Source organism: Phoenix dactylifera, chromosome 5 (genome assembly GCF_051530095.1).
Source record: "Phoenix dactylifera cultivar Ajwa chromosome 5, Ajwa_hap1_PhDact_Kaust_v1.1, whole genome shotgun sequence".
In the NCBI taxonomy this organism is placed as follows: domain Eukaryota; kingdom Viridiplantae; phylum Streptophyta; class Magnoliopsida; order Arecales; family Arecaceae; genus Phoenix; species Phoenix dactylifera.
Genome location: NC_143194.1, coordinates 23514374 through 23533154, shown reverse-complemented (window position 1 = coordinate 23533154; position 18781 = coordinate 23514374). Strand labels below are relative to the sequence as shown.

The following is an 18781-nucleotide window of genomic DNA, read 5'->3' as shown; positions in this document are numbered from 1 at the left end:
AGAAATAAACCACTTTTAATTCGTCAACCGATGGTAAGAATTTGCAAGTCTTGTTAGCTGATTGCTTTGAGCTAACTGCAGGATTCTAGATCCCGGCATCAACTCAAGCTTGTGATGGCCATGGACTTACTGAACTGGAAGGGCTAACGGCGATGTATTTACTAGATTATGGCTCGTGAAATCGGTGACGGACTCCCGGTGGCGGGGCGGGGCGGGGCGGGGCGCGGGGCGCTTGGGAGCTAACCCTCCCCCTACAATGTGAAGCAAGCTTAGTTGAGGTAGTAGCAGACTAGTTAAAAGCAATCCTTAATGCAAATGGCAAATGTGAATTTTGACATCAGCCACCAGACAAGCATAACTTTCTCAAGTCATTAAGAATAAGATCTGAGAGGGGGTTTTTTCGATAGATAATCCTCAGTAACTGGAGACTACAATAAAGGCCTATGTACCACAAACAAGCATGCACAAGTAACATATGAATGTAAAATTAATTCAACATGCTGCAGAAAATCTAAGATAAATAGTTAAAAATTTGAACCCACAGATATCTACGCACGCAAGGATGAAAATACCATACTCGAGACCGATATTTAAGATGATTTCCTACCATGTGTAGTGGTAACAATAAAACAAGACATGGCACAAATCAATTAACAGGTTGGTTTGCCGCAAACAGCAGTAGGCCTATGTTTCAAATTTAACTGAAATATCAATAAAAATCACAAAATACTAATGTAACAGTGCACCCAAAAAAATGTAATCGACCTCAGCCCTATCTCATGAGATGTATCCATGTCAAAGAACCTAAAAAAAAAAGTGTCATATCAAGGGCTTCTTTACGCAGGAATGGTGTTAGTATAAAAGTTCTCCCAACAAAAGATCCACATATTGCTTCTCTCAATTTGGATGCAGCTTTACAGTTAAGGGAGCAAGAATTCTGATCACTTGTCTCAGCAGATTGAAGCAGTAGCATGCGGATAAAATGCCCTTTACATGCTACTCAGGAACTGAATATAAGACACCTCAAGCTCATCAAGATATTAAAGAATATATTAGCATATGAGGCCTTAGGTGTCCACTCCATCAGCTCTAACTTTGTTGTTAGGTGTTGTGATGGGATCAGGATCCCATTGACACCAACAATGACAACAATTATTCACTTCCAATAGTCTCAACATGCAGAATCTGAAATGCAGGTAGAAAAAAATAAATGTTTTATATTATAGATAAGTCTGGTAATAACCCTGTGAGTGTCATACCTCTTGAAGGTCGTTTTCCCTCCATAGCTTCCCTTTTTGCTTGGCAAGTCCGGCAAAGAAAAGGACCATGCCATGGATGCACTCTTCCAGTTTGTGATGAACCAGCATGCAAAGAAATGCCCTCACCTGGTTTCATCTCTAGCTGGCAAACTGCACACATGAATAACTTGAACATGTTGCAGATTGGATATTCCATATTTAACCTGCAACAAAATAACTGGAAGTCACTTGGCCCAATATTGGCTGCAATATGATTGAATTTACATGAAAAAACAAATGGTAAATCTCAGACAAACATCGATAACCCATGATAGGAATCTAGCTACTACTCGGTAGAGGTGTTTGGATCCCCGACTATGATATCCATGCTATATAACAGTGACAGGAGATACACCTGGCATGGCATACTGAGATGGCATAGTTACCAAGTTGGAGTCTCCATTCACATTGATATTCTGGATACCACAATCCACTTAAAAGGGGGCTTATGTTGTAACCTGAAGATCTTGAAACTCCAAGATCTATGGCCTCCCATATCCTACATACTCCCTTACGCATCCTCTTTTTAGCTAAAAGAATATGCGTAGCTTGTAACTTCCATCCATACATATCACATGGATAGCACAGCAAGCAAGTGAGCAGCCCTCATAATTTGTTCTGTGAGATGATAGCATACTATGTTTCATAATTAATAGCTTAATATAAATAAAGCATCCGTTTGCATAGACTTGTGTCTGATTCTTCCAAGTCAGAAGAATATTACTCGGAACCAGAAATACATGCATTCATTATAGACTGGAATCAAGGGTAAGCTTTTAATTGCTAAAATACCAAGTTATCTAAGGTCCCTAACTATTAAATTTGTTGTCCAGATATCACTTGATAAGCAGCTATCAGCACATAATTTGCCCTTATTCACTAATAGTGAATTGCATCCTATACAACTCACCTAGATGCATCCAAATCTTAGGTAAAACCTAAAATGATGGCAACGAACAAGTATGAACAGCATTGCAGGAACAAGTAAAAACTAGATTGACAAAACGAAGGTCCTCCTAAAACATACAGACCTTTGAGCAAGCACTGCAGATCCATCTTCAAACATTTCCTCAAGCACATCTGGTTCAAATTGTCCTGTACCTGAATGAGATGATGACTCACATGATTGTTTGCAGAACATAAATTTGAACATCCCTTTGCCTGACTTCTTTGGAGGTGGAACAGGAGGAGCCAGTTTCTCTGGTGGTAATATATCAACCACAATGCATGTGGTATCATCTCGTAGTCCCTTAATCTGTACTGCTTCCTGTAAAAAGAAGTCCAATAACATGAAAAAACCAGCAATTATGAGGTAATTCTTGCATAGGAAAACCATTAGAATGAAGTACCTTAACAATTCTAGCGGCTGCAGCTTCTGCCGACAAGCCACGGCTGCAACTTAGAGCCTTTTCAGAAGTCAAAGCATCCCACACACCATCACTTGAGATGATAAGCCGCCCTCCAGCTTTGGGCAACTATAGCAATTATATAAACAGTTCACTAAGTATGATACTATTTATGTAGATAATGTTAACTAGTATCACATCTAACAACACAATGGAGAAGCCAGATAGTGAAGATATTGGTCTTAATCCTATGTAACTCATTCCAAGGCAAGGAACCTTTTCCATCACGAAATTGATTCCTTATCAATCAGCTAAAATAATGTGAAAATGCAGGAGAAATCTCTTTATATAATTCTTACTTCAAAAGCACAAATAAGTCCAGCCAGAACAGTTGGGAACCAATCAGTATTTTCAACTTGAACAGGTTCACACTAACTACTTAAGCACTGGAAATTTCTGAAATGTAAGCACGTACCTATTTGATAAAGAAATAATACAGGGGTTTCTACTTGCTATTTAATGCATAATGAATATTGGATAATAACCATGCCAAATCTTTTTTATCAATTAGTGTTATTTGAACCTTTTGTTGAGCAAGCAATAGCACAGGAGAGCAAAAGCTACATATCCACCATGAAATATTTCAAGTATTTCTGTATGTTTTGATGCAATCTAGAACGACATTATGAACATAAAATATTGTAAACATCACCAGTCAAACATGAGCGGCATGCAGTAGAAAGGTCACTATAGCTGGATCATCTGCTTGATTTTTTTCTTATAAAAATGATTGTTTTTTTCAGAAAGAAAATACAAACCTTCACTTGTTTCACATGTGGAATAGGAACAATAAATTCACCGACATCCATATCTCCAATTGATCTTGACAAACACAAGCCACCTGGCCAGCACCTAAGAGGGCCAAGCTGAAAAATACACTTTATATTAAGATATAGCAAAAATTTGAAACTAAATTGGTTTAATGAACTTTGAATAAGTATAAAAATCCTATCTTCTAATAATTATCTGTAAGCTACATCTACAGAATGTAAACAACAAATGCCAAGCACTCTTTCTTGTTCTATATCAGTATATGCTATTAATTGTATGGTTTCATGCTGGAAGTTACAGCCCCAACTTTTTAATTTCTTTGTAATACATCACCATCTCAACTTTTCTAGATATCAAGACATCATTATGACTTGCCAAAAAAATATTGACATGACATCCACCATTCATTTAGGGAAAAAAGAACGGCCACTTTATTTTCCCCTATCATGACCCATTGATTAAAATTTTTGATTAAATAATCTCTAAATGTTCCACAATGTTGGGGTCAAGCAAACCAGTTGAATGTAGCATAATGAGAATGTTGAGATGTATATATGGTAAAACTAGGAAGAACATGAACAAGAATGGGTATATAAGAGGAGGCATATGGGTTGCACCACCTGAAGAAAATGCTAATGCAATGCAAGCATGTTCTATGAAGCTTTGACAAAAGCTTGGTAAGAGGATGTTCTTAGAGGACGAGAACTGGCGCAGTGGTAAGATTGCTTATTGTGACCTAGAGGTCATGAATTTGAAATATGAAAACAACCTCTCTGCACACGGGGTATGGTTGTGCACATCTGACACCGTCCGGATCCTGCAATAGCGAGAACCTCATGCACTAGGCCACCTTTTTGATAAGAGGATGTTCTTAAATCTATGTCAAAAGGTACAGGAGGGAAGACCTATGAAATGATGAAAGGAAGTTGAGAGAGGAAATGAAAAAGCTTTCGCTAAATTTGGGTAATCTTTAACGAGAGATATTGGCAAAAGGAATTTCATGATATTATATTGAAATAGTTTCTAGCAGTAAAGATAGTTCTGGTTACACTTCTTATGGATAGATTATCTTCAAGAGGAGAAAGTTGATGATGCAAAACAATCATTTCACTTATCAATGCTTATATAATTAACATAACTCAAAATTCTGAGCAGTAAGCTGGATGATTAATGCCACTGGACAACCCTACAAATACTAAAGTGTCGAAGAACTTGTTCCACTAATTCAAACAAAACACTAAAAAATTAACTGGATATGCATGAAAGCATACCTCAGTAACCCCACCAGTATTTATTCTCCCAACTTCTCCACCACTTGCTCTTATGCGCTTCACCCTGTGACAAAATTAACCATAAGAGCTAGAAAAATCAAAATATTTTAATAAGTTCAGGGAGAATAAATATACTCCTCCTCATTAGCTTCCAGCCGGTGATCCGCTGACAAAAAATAACTTGAGCCTTCAGCAGATTCAAATAGGCAGAGCGAATCACCAACTGATGCAACAGTAACAACCCACCCATCTATAATCACAAATGTCACAGTTGTTCCTGAAGTATGTGCTGAAAAAAATAATCAAGTAAACTAGTTATTGTTGCAAATTAATAGGATAATAGAGAATATCATGTCCCTATTTGAATTCTGTTAAATACCAGTATGTTTTGGGCTGTACACTAATGATAAGTTCCATTTTCGGAGCTACAATACTATTGATGGGTCATCCAAGGTGAAAACCCGAAATTACAATCTTAAATGCACAAAAACCAAAGTTCAAATGTTTTAAAAGGTTTCTTGCCTATGCCTGGTCACACAAAGTCTAGTTTTTGCAACAGGATAAATGGCTAAACTTATTCACTGTCTAAAAGTATCCTAGTCCATTAAATTTTGGTCCATGTGATATTTTACTATGTTCAGATCATCATTGATGGGACGGATTCTCGGTTTGTATGGGTTTCTGTGCAGCTAATGAATTAGTTACACGTTAATGAAGTGTTAAAGTAGAGTTTTGGCAGCCTCCAAGGAAAGATTAATAGTCTTTCTAACTTCACAAGCAAAGAATTAGGCGAAATACAAAATAATGGAACATAAAGTTTCAGTTGTATTCTTTGTTAGACATCTCGCACAGTTTCATTCGCATTTTATTCCCCAGCTGGATACTGTTTGACTGTTTCTGATTAAGCAGCTAACTGAACATGATTCCACAAGCACTTTGCATGTCTATTTTAAATTAGTGACAATGTAATATTATTAGCTATAACAAAGTTCGCGACCACTTCTATGCATGTTGAGTCACTCAGCATGTCTATATAGGAGCTGGCAAAGAGATACTTGATACATAATGATTACTCTATGTGACCAATCAATTTAGCAAGAAAAAGAAAGTTAATTGATGGTCAATGAAGATGCAATCTGTGTTGCTGCTAGCCATATCAAGGTTTAGAAAGTCAAATTCAAAGAACAAATTCCTTATCAGTGCTCATACCTTTATCTTGAAACTCTTTATCTGTTTTAACAAATCCTGCAACCAAAGCTCTTGGTAATGCTGCTATCCACTCATCCCTGCTAAGAATTGAAGGAATGGCACTTAAAACGTTCTCTAAGAGATTGTCCTTGGTGTAAATTGCAGCTGCAGTCCCATTGTGTCCGTCAAAAAGCTGCAAAAAGCAGAAACAGCAGTGTTTACTCTGACCGGTGACAATTACTAGCAAGGTCTGTGGTTGACCTATGGAAACTAACCTAATGTTTGATTTTAATTTATTATCATAGGAACCGCATCATGCAATTAGCATCATATTAAAATTGACATACAAGTGCAAATTCCATTCATAAGTCAGTCTTGCCCTTGTCTTTCCACACCCACCTCCCTCCCTCCCTCCCTCGAGAGGTCACTTTGGCCATTCACATAATTTTAGTTTAGTTTATTCACAATTTCCAAAGAGCTGAAGTCTGAGGCCCTTTTGAGATTCTATGTTCCTATTGTTGAAAATTGCTTGAGGTGAAAGGAAGGTCAAGAATCAACAGCAAATGTATAACTTCGATCTAACTCCTCAGGCATGTCATGGACAGCACGGAGGATGATAAAGCAAAGCTTCTAACAAATTAAGCGGGAAATAAATATGATGGGGATAGTATTATTGCTAAAATATATGCTAACAAAACAACTTACGATAGTGAATTAGCACATATTATTGAGCCAAGCACCCCAGTTTGCTATTGCCTTTTTCCTTAAGACGTGTTTCTTTTTTCAGTTAATTATACTTTAACGTTCAAAAAGATTGTAGATAATTTCTTAGAACCAGGTTGATTTCTCATATGTTATAAGAAAGCAAGAGCATCAAGATTCGCATGTTATCAAGTCATGCAAATAAGAGAAAGTGTTAGCGAGACTCCACAAAGTAGAATTGAATCACCCTACTAAAGCACAACCACAACAGGCAACACCTTTACATGCTTATGACAGTAAATTTCATTACTCTTACAATACCATATTTTCCTACAGTAATTCATTCCTACTAACAAAGTCCATTTAGCACATAACAATAGCAAAGTTAGGTAATTTTTAAGAAATCATGCCCTGATATACTTTTAAAAAGGGGGGAAAACATGTTTTAAAATTTTATAGAATCAAAGAATCTATTCTTTAGGATGCATATAGAAAATGATATCACAAGAAAAGGCAGAAAAAGCCAATAGATCCAAATTAGCAGTATTCACCTCTATGGCTACAATAAATGACCCACCATGTCAACCCTCTATGACTCCCTAAACTTTTTTCCAAGCAAGCCAAAGCCTCCAAACACATTTAGCGTCCACTAGAATCTCCCAACTTTAAACAAAAATCAATGCCATATCACTCATCATACATCAAAAACAACTAATTAGACCATCTCCGCCACAGAAGCTCACGCCTTTTTGACAAAACTCCAAAATATTATTTTTTTTTTCTCATTCAAATGCCCATCAACACATTAAAAAGCAAAAAACAAAAAAAATCAAAACAAGTGCTCCCAATTTTCAACACTACATCGAGGAAAGAATCGAAATCTAGGAAACCAAGGAAAGAATTCCAAAGAAAAGTTGGCAGGACTCCAGAGGAATTACCGCGAAGACAGAGAAGGTGGCGACGTCGTCCCCGGGCACGCGCCGGCATTCGGTCATGGAAAGGGTGAAATCCTCCCCCTTCTTCCTCTGGCTCGCCTGCCCGTGAAGGATGTCCGGCTTCTCCTCCCTCCTCTCGCTCGACAGCTCCCGCTTCAGCAGCAACGCCAGCGGCACCCTGGACCTGGCCGCCATCTGCCCCTTCTCTCCAACGGCACCTCTTTGCCTTCCAAAACTCCAACTTTCTGACATAAGAAAAAGAAAAGATACGAGAATTCACGTTGATTTGTATGGAGATCGACACATTCTATCTTTGAACGGAAGATTTGAGGAGGAAAAGAGGGAGAATCGGCACTCCAAGCTGGGGATTATATTGAGGAAATCAAAAGAATTTCCATTCAGCACAGATTGGATTGGAGAGTGTTGAAAGTTGGCAATATAGCGGAAAAAATGAGAGAGAAAAAGGAATGAATTTTCCTTTAATTTTTTTCCTTTTTTCGCTTTTTTTTCGCTCTCTTGGGAGGAGGGAGAGGAGAGCAACGCGCGCGCCGGTTTCTATCTTGGATGAAAATGATGGACAGCGTTGTAATTCGAAGAGATAAACATATTATATACTACGTATTTTAATCCGTCTAAGTTTATCAGCTAATCTTATATGGTATGAAGCAGTGATTTGAATAGATAAGATCATATCTATTCAAGTCATTTCATATTTGAATCTGCTGTTATCCATTGTAACTGTTTTGAATCCATCAGATAGAAATGGATAAGGATAAAAGAAATATTTGATTTGTATTCCGTTTATCTTTAGCCATATTTATTGTTCTCATAAATTCCAAAGTGGATTTATTGAAGTAATGGCATATTTCTTAGTTTCATTCATGCCATGATATTTTCATCTAAGCATTTTTTTGTGGGCGTGAAAAATTTTATCTCAGCACATGGTACGAGAGAATTCATATGATTTAAATGAGTTTTTAAAAATATTGTATGTTTTATCTATCACTAGGACGACTTTTCTTTTTTAGAAAATACCGTCTAGATAAAAGATGTGAAAAAAAATTATCTTGTCTTCAGCCTCATTAGGGTTGACGAAGCAAATTGTTCATAAAGAATTAAAGCTTGGCTCAAGGGCTAGCTCCCTCAAGCTCATTTGATTTAGAAAAAAAGAGTCTAAATTGGTGCCACATTTGAAGGCTCAGCTCACACATTATCCAAGCTTAAAAACACATGCAGTCATCTTATGAAAACAAATGGAAACCTTATTTTGGTTCAAAACTTATCCTGTTCTAGTAGTTCCTAAGTCACAGCTGGAACTGCCCAAGTTGAGGCGGCTTGATTGAGCTAGTCTTCTGGACCTTTTACCGTACCCAACTCAAGCACAAATAAATTCAGTACTAATATTTACTTTGGACTCGTTTGTTCTGCGAAAAGACTTTTTCCTTACCAGAATATTTATATCTTTAATAAAAAAAAAATTATTTATGAATTTTTATGGCCTAAAAATAGTTTTAATTTTGAATGCTACTTCTTTATCTTTTCTTTAAAAACAACAACCAAATATATTTTTTTTTATTTTTTCGTTGACCACACTTTCTTCTCTCTTTCTCACAAGACAAATTGAGTCTTTTGTTCATACTATCTAAGGGTACATGTATGGCTTTTGTGGTTTGCTTGCTGATTTTCTTTAACTATTATATAACATGAATTGTTGTAAATGTGCCTACCAGCAGATTCTTAGCTGTAATCTCCACCAAGCAATTTGGTGGAGAATCATGGCCCTCCATCAACCGCCGCTTCTCTTGAACAGGCACGTGGAATTCACGTGCGACCAACTCTTGTCAACGGAGACGTAGACGGGAATTGGCTTCCGCTTGTTCCTCCCGTTAAATCGCACCGTCTGTCCGCCGGAGAGAGAGAGAAAGAGTCAAAGAGAGAGCTGATTTCCAATGGATAAGTTGATCTCCCAATTCTCATCCAGTGCACAGCGCTTTTATTAAGCACGTAGAGAGAGATGAGAATCTAGGCAATAGCTGGCTCATTAGAGAATGTAGCATTAGTTTGCTGTTGATATGATTGATCAGTTCTTGCTTGCACATGCTTCGCATTACTTTTTAGGACCACCGTCGCCCTTATAATATTACTTCATATAAAACAACGCAGTTTAGGTGTTCGACATACTCACTCATGGATGCATACGCATATATATGGTTACGAATTAATCATTCAAACGTTGGTTTCGATCTACACTGGCAGCTTGAATCAAATTGAAGAAGCATAAAGATTGACATGGTTTCTCTAAAAGATCTTGTTCTCAGAGCTGAAAAGTATTCCGAGTGGGATAATAGAACCAGCAGTCATAGTGTAAAGTGATCTCGGAAGAGCTTAAGCCACCTCTAAGAGGCCAAGCAAAAATCAAATAGAGCGGACACTACAGAATTATATAGGGTGGCGGGACTCTTTTTTTTGTCACGTTCTCTCTTGCGAACATCAAGAGAATTCAACTCATCACATGTATTATATCTAATTGGAAGGAGTATTTGATGAATGCTAGGATGTCGTGATTCTCATAGACGAGCTTGATGCATCAATTATTGCTTGGTTTGAGCCAATTAGAGATGAGAAGCTAGAGGCGGAGGAGCTAGCTTGGACATGTCGATGGTTGGCAACGGTAACATTAGCCGAGTAGGTTTCTTTGATGCTTTTAAAGGTTATGAGAACTGCGAATAATGGAAGGCATGTCCTACCTAGCTCCAATAGTCTAGGAACTGGGTTTTTCTTGCCCTACGAATAACACGATATGATGATTAAGGTACAATTTCTCCCCTGCGAAATGAACTGAGATCGCTGATTGATGGCTTTTTCCTGCGAAGCAAGCTGCCAGGCGACTTGACTCAAGTGGATGTGCCATGCTAGACCTCTCTCAACGCACGGTTAGGAGATCTCTAGTCAAGTATTTCCTGTTGCATTGCTTTATACAGTGAATAAACACCACCAGAACGAAAAAAAAAAAACTAGCGCAAGATCATATGAACATGTGCACTTGAATTAAGGGCGAGTTTATGAGACTCCACGCACCTAACAGTTCCTCTCAACTCATAAGTTAATTATTTACTCGCAAATCAGATATGTTAAGAAGAAAACAAGGATATGTGCATCCATTAGAATCCACTGCAGAAAAAGAAGTGAACGGGAAAAGAATGAAGAACAAAAGATAAAGTTAGATTAAGAACGGAAGATAAAGTCAGATTACAAAATGAGTCTCCCACAGAAGAGTTGGAGAGCCATGACGCGACGTGCAGCTCCTTTTATACAGCAGTACAGATAAACCAGATGAACAGTTGCTCTCACTTCCTTTCTACCAGACCGGCATGCATGCATTACGAGGACGTCCCGTATTTTCTATCACAGGCTATGAGGTAACGATTTCTCACAACAAAAACTACTAAGGCTGCAGATTACTCTGTACATATTTTAATTTTTTTTAAAAAAGCATAAATAAAGTACAATTATTATTTTCGCTTATCCGTTATTCCAGGCTTCAGAACATATTCACAGCCATCAAAGCCCCACTCAGCAACCTTGTATCATTAAAATCAAGAGCCGCGTTCTACAATCTGGAGCGCCTTATGCATTTGATTGGATTAAACAGACCATGCCGACGAGCAGAAGCAAACGACTGCCTTCCATTCAAGGACGTGACAGGCTTTATATCCCACCCTTCTACATTCTTAGGAACACACACATCAAAAAGGATCTGGCCCAGAACACCATGAGCATTGATGCTCGGTACATTCTGCATGTGGAAAGATTCATCTTTTTTCTCATCTTCTCTAGCTTCATACTCCATGGAGCTTGGTAAGAAGAAATGATCTGTTGGATCAGTCGCGACTCTTCTTAGACTCTCATTTGAGGTTACCGCAGCCTTATGGAGACTGCAAACAGACTCGGATATTTTGTTGGAAGAACCTCCCGCGTGTGCTGTTACCCCATTCGATTGTTGCCTTCTCTCGGAATGGACTAGAGCAGCCCTGCACAGCAGTTCACTCACAGCAGCCTTGTATTCAACTGGATGATGTTTGTAATGACCTGCTGACGGAACCATGTCAGCCAAAATTATATCCAGATAACGAGTACAATAGAGCCCCGGAGAACTTAATAATCATGTACATGATTTTCTTTAATGTGCTTGTATCTAAGCAGAACAAAAGCTTGCCACTGTAAAAGTTGCCTATTGCTTCTCTATTTAATTTCCCATAAAAAGCTATTCCTGTTTTAAGAAGTTCTAGTGAAAATAGATTCCCAAATCATGGGATCAAACAATGCTCTTTCCTTGTGATAAGCATAGGAAGCAGATCTGACTGAGACAGCTACACAGGCTTACAAATTGAAAGGGCATATTTTCATAGGATATGAAGCCAAAATTATTTTTCAAACCAAATAAACAAGGACATAAAGATATCAAATTAAAATTTATTGTTGAAAATGTCTAAACATATCTAAGTCAGCAATATAATTTTCAAGTTGCCATGACTTATTGTGTCATCATGCAGTTCCAAGCAACAATATGACTTCTAAGACTTCTAAAATATTAAATTATGTTGATGACTGATTTGATGAGTTCTCCTTTGGATGAAGTTCACAGAAGATTTTGAATGGCTTGGAAAGTTTTATTTTCATTAAGAACAAACTGAAATTATCTTTAGAGTCTTGGTAATATATACCTTGAAGAAGGCAATATTAGGTTGTGTGTTGTAGTATAATGAACCTTCTTCTCTGTTATTTTCATGTCATATCAAAACCTAGATGGTGCTAAAGACTTCCATGAGATTTCATGAACTCCTAAAGGACTTCATGACCAAGGCTGCATTGAGATGTCATCATAATCTTGTTTAGCAATAACTTTTGAACTTAAGATCCTCGTGTTTATTCTTGGACACATAATATACACTAGTAAACTACCCATGACCATCTAACAACTTCTTAAGCTTTAACATGCTGAATTAATTTTTTTTCATGCACAAAATGACCTTAAGATCATTCTTTGCTTAGCTCAACATGGTAGGTTTCAAGCCCAAATACCGTTCCCCATAGCAACGTAAAGATGCATTGTCACACAGGAAAAAACAGGATGACAACTGTCAACTCTAGACATCAGAATGAAAATAAACTCTTTTGAACCCAACATTTGTTTTACACGTTCAAAAGTTATGTTTAGTACCCTCCATCCACAAGATCAGCCCCGGGAGCATAAGCTCCGTTGCAGACTACCGTATAGGACTCAACTTGAAGATTTTAAGAGGCTATGAGCAAGTTGAAGTAGCTATTTCAGACACACATCAATGAGAGATTTTAGAGATAACAAGATCATCAATGGAGATTGACTCTTTCTCTCTCTCTCTCTCTCTCTCTCTCTCTGCTGATCATTAAGAACTTTTACAAGTTAGTCTAACTGTTGCTACAAGCACAACTTGACATCCAATTAAACTGGGGCAAAGTATATATATAATGAAAAAGGTGTGTAACCAGTGTTGGAAGAGAGAAACATTAAGGCTCATATTAGATAATGCAGTCTGGAGAGGAGTTATTTGATAAATCTATGTTATAGAAATTTGTAACCTTGAAACATCATGGGTTGAGACAGTGTACTTCAGCAAATTTAAATTTAGTTTGACATATTGAAGAATCTGCATATGCCTATAAAATCAGTAGAAATTTGCTTCATTATAGTATTCCGCTTGCTTACTAGCATGATATCAAGCCATTAATCATTTGGTACATGCAAATGTTGATCAAATAAAATTTGTTTGTACGGAAACTTCCAATTCTATGCAACTTGCTTTCGATAATAGTAAGTCTAACATACACATTGATCAGTACTTCACTTTAAAAATATTTCTAATATCAGTAAAATACCTAGAAATGTTCATGATTTGATAGCAACTTGTAATGCACAAATAAAGTTGAAATGAGCTAAGAACATACCTACGTGAGGGGAGCCATTCCATTTTATCAGTTTAACATCACCTCCAAGTTCTTGTAGGCGTTGAGCAAAAGTACACACAACTGGGTAGGGTGCCAATTCATCATCTTCTGAACAGAGTATGAGAAATGGGCCCATGTTCTGCATGCACAAAACACTAAATAAATTGTATTGTAAAGAAACAAAAAGCTCACATGAACACAAAAAAACATACTATGGAAGGTGTAAATGAGTTCAGAGCCTTACAGCTGAAGAGTACAGGGTCTGCCAATACTCAGCACGCTGTGCTTCAAATCTGTTTATGAAGAGAGTATCTAGACCAGATGCAAGGGCTTTGGCCATCCATGATACAACTCTAGGCGGGTGGGACCTCTTGAGGACGGATGGATGAAGAACAAACCGAGTGCCCAAATCACTGGTAAAATCTACAGGACTAGAATCATATATTTGACCACATACACAGTCTCTTACCAGCTGATATTCATCCTTCAGGGAGGAAAAAAAATTCTTTCAGAAAAAGTAAAATATTTTGGCAAAGAGTGGACATTAAGAGGGCTGCTGTAAGGTGCACGGTATTAATAAAATCCGATAAGAACTTCCACACTAAAGAAGGCTTGTTGCTTTTAAGATTGAATAAGTTGGGTGGGCAATTGTCAGATAATCTTCAAAAAAAAAAGGTTAAGAAAAGAACCACATAGAAATATGTCTTGCAAAAATAAGATATACCACGTAAAATAGAACTAGAACTCAAGGAATATTAGCATACCAGACTAAGTTGTCCCTCACTTTTTCCGTCAATCAACTGGCACAAAGAAGATATATATTAATCTATATTATCAAGTAATGCCTCGAAAGTGAAAAAAGGAAAAGAAAGGAAATTGGTAAGCTATATATAAAGCATATCGATACATCATACTAAAAAAACACACCTGAAGAACCTTGTACATGCAACCTTTTGGTCCGCCAGAAAACGCTGCAAATGTAATAGGTAACGGTCTAATCTTTACTTCCTGTCACTCAACAATGTAAAAAAGGATGCTGATTATAGTTTAGTCCACAATAACGACGTAAATGAATGCGCAATACAACCTAATAATCACAGTATTATTACATGCACATATGGTACAAAAAGTTAATCTTTTCCTACTGTGAATGCATATATAGACCAGCCACCAATCCTACCAATAACCCACAAAAAGATGGAAACTAACCTAACATCGTTGTTCATTCACACTATATGTGGAAACTTGTTAAATGTCTATTACTTCCAGAATCCACACACATATACCCAAAAAAAGGAGAAAAGAAGCAGGAGATAACCAGATCATCCACAAGGGGAACTGTCTGAGCAGATTGCCACTTATTGTGTATATAAGGAAAACCCAAGTCTCTCACTTCAGTAATGCTTAACTAACCAAAGTAGGATTACCACTCATTGCACAAATTATATGGCAAAAACAGTAGACACATTAGTTCCATAAGTTAACAGGATGATAACTGCTCACTGACCTTAACAAGCTCTTTAAGAACACCATCAGCTAGTAAAGAAGCCTTCTCAGGGAAGAATCTGCATAAATTATTTCTTATGAGCTACAACAAGCTTTGGGTTACAAGAAATATATGATAAAAAATGTTTAAATAAGAAAGTGTAGCTATTCAAATGAAATGATGCAATGAAGAAGGGCCAGATATTAATAAAATTTTGATGGAGGTAATTGTTGGTATCTCAATTCTTAATATTCATTCTACAAATCTTGTCTTTCACTCTCGAATATCAATCAGTATAAAAAAGTCCTCAGGCTCGGTACCGTAACATTAGAACCTTACAGCTGACCTTCCATCATTACCATCCTCACATGTGAGTCATCATCTCCAAAACATGTTTCCTTGGTCTAAGACAATTGGTCCGTTATGCAGTTGAACTAAATTTCTGTAAGCATGGACCAATCGGAAAACAAAAAATCTATATAAGGCTATGTTGCAGTGTGTTATAAGCAAGCTGCCCAAAAAGCATGTCACTTCAAAATGTTTAACTTATAAGAAGAGTTTTCATTACATACGGTTAGCCCCTATATTTTTCTCAGGATAATAATAATCAACTGTCGAATAAGTTATCTTATAGAGCAGACAGTCAAGCTTGAGAGTTTCGAAACCTCTTGTGAAAGTTCATGTTTATTAAAAATCATCCATGTCATTTTTTCATTGTCATATTACATATTTTTTTTGGTACAAATTGTCATATTATATAAAATCAGCATTTTTTCCATGCATATAGTTCCAAAACAGAGAACTCTAAATTGATAAATCTGGGACACTACAATTTTTTCAATTTCCTCAAAATATAGGTAAGGGAATATTAGAAACATAATTAATCACTTAGACCTTGCAAAACAATGGCTCATATGGTATCGATGAAGAAAGGTCAGCACCAAAGTTATCTTTTTGAAACTTTTGTACCATCACACTGAGCCCTGATCAATTCATTTCAACAAACAGCACTCTGGAAATAGCTGTTGTCAAGTAAACGATTGCAACTTTTCCACACAACAATCCATACAGAATCAGAAATCCACATGAAACTCAATCTATCTAAAGATTGATTCTCCCAAAAGTCTTGTGCAGGCATGAATCTTCTAGGAAACACAAATCCATCAATTTTTCTTCTTGTTTTTCTCACGGTTTCAGTAATAAAAGCTACCATTTCCACATAAAGCTTATTCTTTCAAAATCTCTGCTTCCTCATGACATCATGCAAACAATCAGCAATTAAAAAAAAAGATTATACATACATACATACATATAGAGAGAGGAGCATATCCCCTAGATCATGTACTGTTACCTCATCATAATTCCCAATACACTGAAATCATAATAATTAGACATAGGAAGATAAAAGGATGGAAGAATTGATGCTTACAGGGTGAGGAAATCGGCATGGCAGATAAGCGAGCTCCACCCAAGGGACGAATAGAGCTCGACGAAGGGCTTGAGGTGCCTCTCCTGGCTCGACAGCCACGCGAACACCACGACGATCCCCTCCCTTCCGTCCTTCCTCCCCCAGTAGAAGCGCCCTCCCTCCCCCCACATCTGCGAACCAAAATTGATGCCGCCGGACCTAGGGTTTCGTCCTCCGATCCAAAGGAAAGCAGAAATAACCCTACCACGACCGAGTCTGCTCCATTACTCTCATCCGAAAGAGGCGATTCCGAGCTCCGATCCGATCCAGAAAGCCTAATTCTCGTAGACAAAGTCTTGGACTCCTGTCCTCTAAAATTTGCAAAGGGGAGAGGGGGTTGGGGGGGAAGGGAATGGAGCTCGCTCTCCCTCTCTCTCGCTCTCCCTCTCTCTCTCTCGGCTTTATTTCGCTGGAAGAAGCGGTGGGTACTAGCGTGCGCCAGGAATGAGATTAGAGAGATGGTCTAAGCCGCTACGGGCAGATGAAAGGCTATCATCCGGAAACCCGCATAGAGATACCTATAAGAACGCCTGGAATAGTGGAACCCTGTTTTTTAAAAATACACATAGATTAATATATATTTACACATGACTTAGTATACAGATGAAACTCAGCATACTTGCATCTTTGCACTAGGATGTCGCTTGGGCCTGCTATAGCGTAGAATCACATAAGAAAAAAACAAAATACTATTTATAATTGAGCCTTTCTATCTTTCCTGAAAAATATGAGAGTAACGTACATGATACATATCTTGTAAGAAATACTAAGAGAAATAATGTTATATTGAATCTCAAAGTTTATTATGTATGACAAATAGATCTAAAATAAAAGTTTAGTGAATCTAAATTATAATCTTTTGTTTTATGATTTTTATAAGATAATATCCAAGAGGAATAAAAAGCATCCATAGTTGTAGTAATTCAATACTATCAAAAATATACTAATGAAGTTAGATTTGTTACTCGTTCAGGCAGGATGGGATTGAGAAATAATAGAAAATAAATAAATACAGAAAGAAAGAAAGAAAATAAAAATGGTAGGAAAGGAAAAAAGATAGAGAGAGTCGATATGGATGCTCAATTAGAACTGCCGCAAGATAAACAATTTTAGTGACATTTAAGTATCATTTTAATAGACAATTTGCTAATTCTGTATGTTTAACTTCTTTCAACACATAATGTTCAGAGATTGCTTTATGAAATACAGATAAATTATATTTATTTGTTAGTCGGCATAAATTTATATCTTTGGCTTTCAATCAAAATATGATTGTAATGGATAATCAAAAGATTTTTTCTTTTCTTTTGTCAAGAGGAGGTTGTGGGCATCACGCAAAAAGATTAAACCTTTTAAACTTTGAGCTCCTTACAAGCATTGCGTGCGATGGTTCGTTCAGCATACATATCCAACAACGGAAGCTCCAAAGTCAAAATGAGGCATGAAATTAGAGTAGCGCAAATCCTTATCTCGCACTTCCATAAATATTACTATACGACGATGGACGTTGCGCAGGATAGAGTGAATGCAGTACGCGCGTAGGATAGCATTCGGATCACGTTTCCTGGCTTTTTCCATAGGGACCAATCGCATCAGAGTACGGAGGACCAGAAAAAAAGATTAATATACATGGAAGGCTCCCGCGTGGGCCCCCCGGGCTACATTGTCCGTGTTCTAATCAAGCGTGGTTCCAACACGGCTAAGCTACATGGCCTCCTGGTCCATCCAAGAGAGCCGTTTCAAGGTAAAATCTCCAGGTCATCACTCCTCTTGACCTCTCATTTTTCACCTCACCGAGTTAATTAAGGCCTCATTTGACAGTAGGGCTTTTATAAAAAAATATTTATTATTTAATAATTATATTTTTAAAATAAATATTTTATTTTTTTTTTTACTTTACCGAGTTAATTAAATCATTTGGAGTGGGAGGTTGGTGACAAGGAATATTCTAGTGGACAAGTTGGATAGAAAAATAGGGTGTTTGTTGTAGTTGTACAATGGCACAATGGTTGGTTTATCAGACTCAAATAATTAAGAATTTCAATGTCGTGAATCATGATAGCTAGCTAGCCGGCCACTATTGGCTACGTTCTATGTATGTCTAATCTTTGTAAAATCTAAAAACACAAGGATGGTGCTCATGAAGGCTCTGTTTAGATGGTAGGTAAGCAAGTGAAAGGAAATGAAGAATAAGAAAATGGAGCTCAATCATGCCAGGGTCGAAAAGATGATCAGATTGCCAAGATTTAGGAACCACCACCATTTCCTTTC

The 18781-nt window shown here is 37.3% G+C and overlaps 2 protein-coding genes across 2 annotated transcripts; both read right to left on the bottom strand.

Annotated features, from left to right (window-relative positions):
- Positions 1–662: 662 nt before the first annotated feature.
- Positions 663–8153, bottom strand: LOC103718290 (putative protein phosphatase 2C 12). Its single transcript, XM_008807033.6, has 9 exons — positions 7575–8153; positions 5956–6127; positions 4882–5035; positions 4747–4810; positions 3463–3570; positions 2648–2773; positions 2330–2565; positions 1260–1462; positions 663–1185 (listed from the first exon to the last, which is right to left on the bottom strand). Exons 1-9 carry the CDS (start codon positions 7821–7823, stop codon positions 1172–1174), a joined length of 1326 nt encoding a protein of 441 aa, XP_008805255.4. The 5' UTR covers positions 7824–8153; the 3' UTR covers positions 663–1171.
- A 2619-nt stretch (positions 8154–10772) lies between these two features.
- LOC103718291 (uncharacterized) lies at positions 10773–17000 on the bottom strand. Its single transcript, XM_008807034.5, has 7 exons — positions 16472–17000; positions 15064–15121; positions 14484–14564; positions 14321–14356; positions 13801–14040; positions 13557–13695; positions 10773–11660 (listed from the first exon to the last, which is right to left on the bottom strand). The coding sequence occupies exons 1-7, from the start codon at positions 16639–16641 to the stop codon at positions 11182–11184; spliced, it is 1203 nt and encodes a 400-aa protein (XP_008805256.1). The 5' UTR covers positions 16642–17000; the 3' UTR covers positions 10773–11181.
- Between the last annotated feature and the right edge of the window lie 1781 nt (positions 17001–18781).

What these genes read in the sequence shown, in the direction of transcription:
- LOC103718290 (XM_008807033.6), bottom strand. Translation starts at nt 7,823, where the DNA reads ATGTCAGAAAGTTGGAGTTTTGGAAGGCAAAGAGGTGCCGTTGGAGAG. An exon ending in TAAAGAGTTTCAAGATAAAG is followed by an intron (nt 5,036 to 5,955) that starts GTATGAGCACTG and finishes TATTTTTTTCAG; the next exon opens with CACATACTTCAGGAACAACT. An exon ending in CACATGTGAAACAAGTGAAG is followed by an intron (nt 2,774 to 3,462) that starts GTTTGTATTTTC and finishes TAATTGCTATAG; the next exon opens with TTGCCCAAAGCTGGAGGGCG.
- LOC103718291 (XM_008807034.5), bottom strand. Translation starts at nt 16,641, where the DNA reads ATGTGGGGGGAGGGAGGGCGCTTCTACTGGGGGAGGAAGGACGGAAGG. An exon ending in CATGCCGATTTCCTCACCCT is followed by an intron (nt 15,122 to 16,471) that starts GTAAGCATCAAT and finishes TAATTTATGCAG; the next exon opens with ATTCTTCCCTGAGAAGGCTT. An exon ending in TTCTTAAAGAGCTTGTTAAG is followed by an intron (nt 14,565 to 15,063) that starts GTCAGTGAGCAG and finishes GTTGAGTGACAG; the next exon opens with GAAGTAAAGATTAGACCGTT.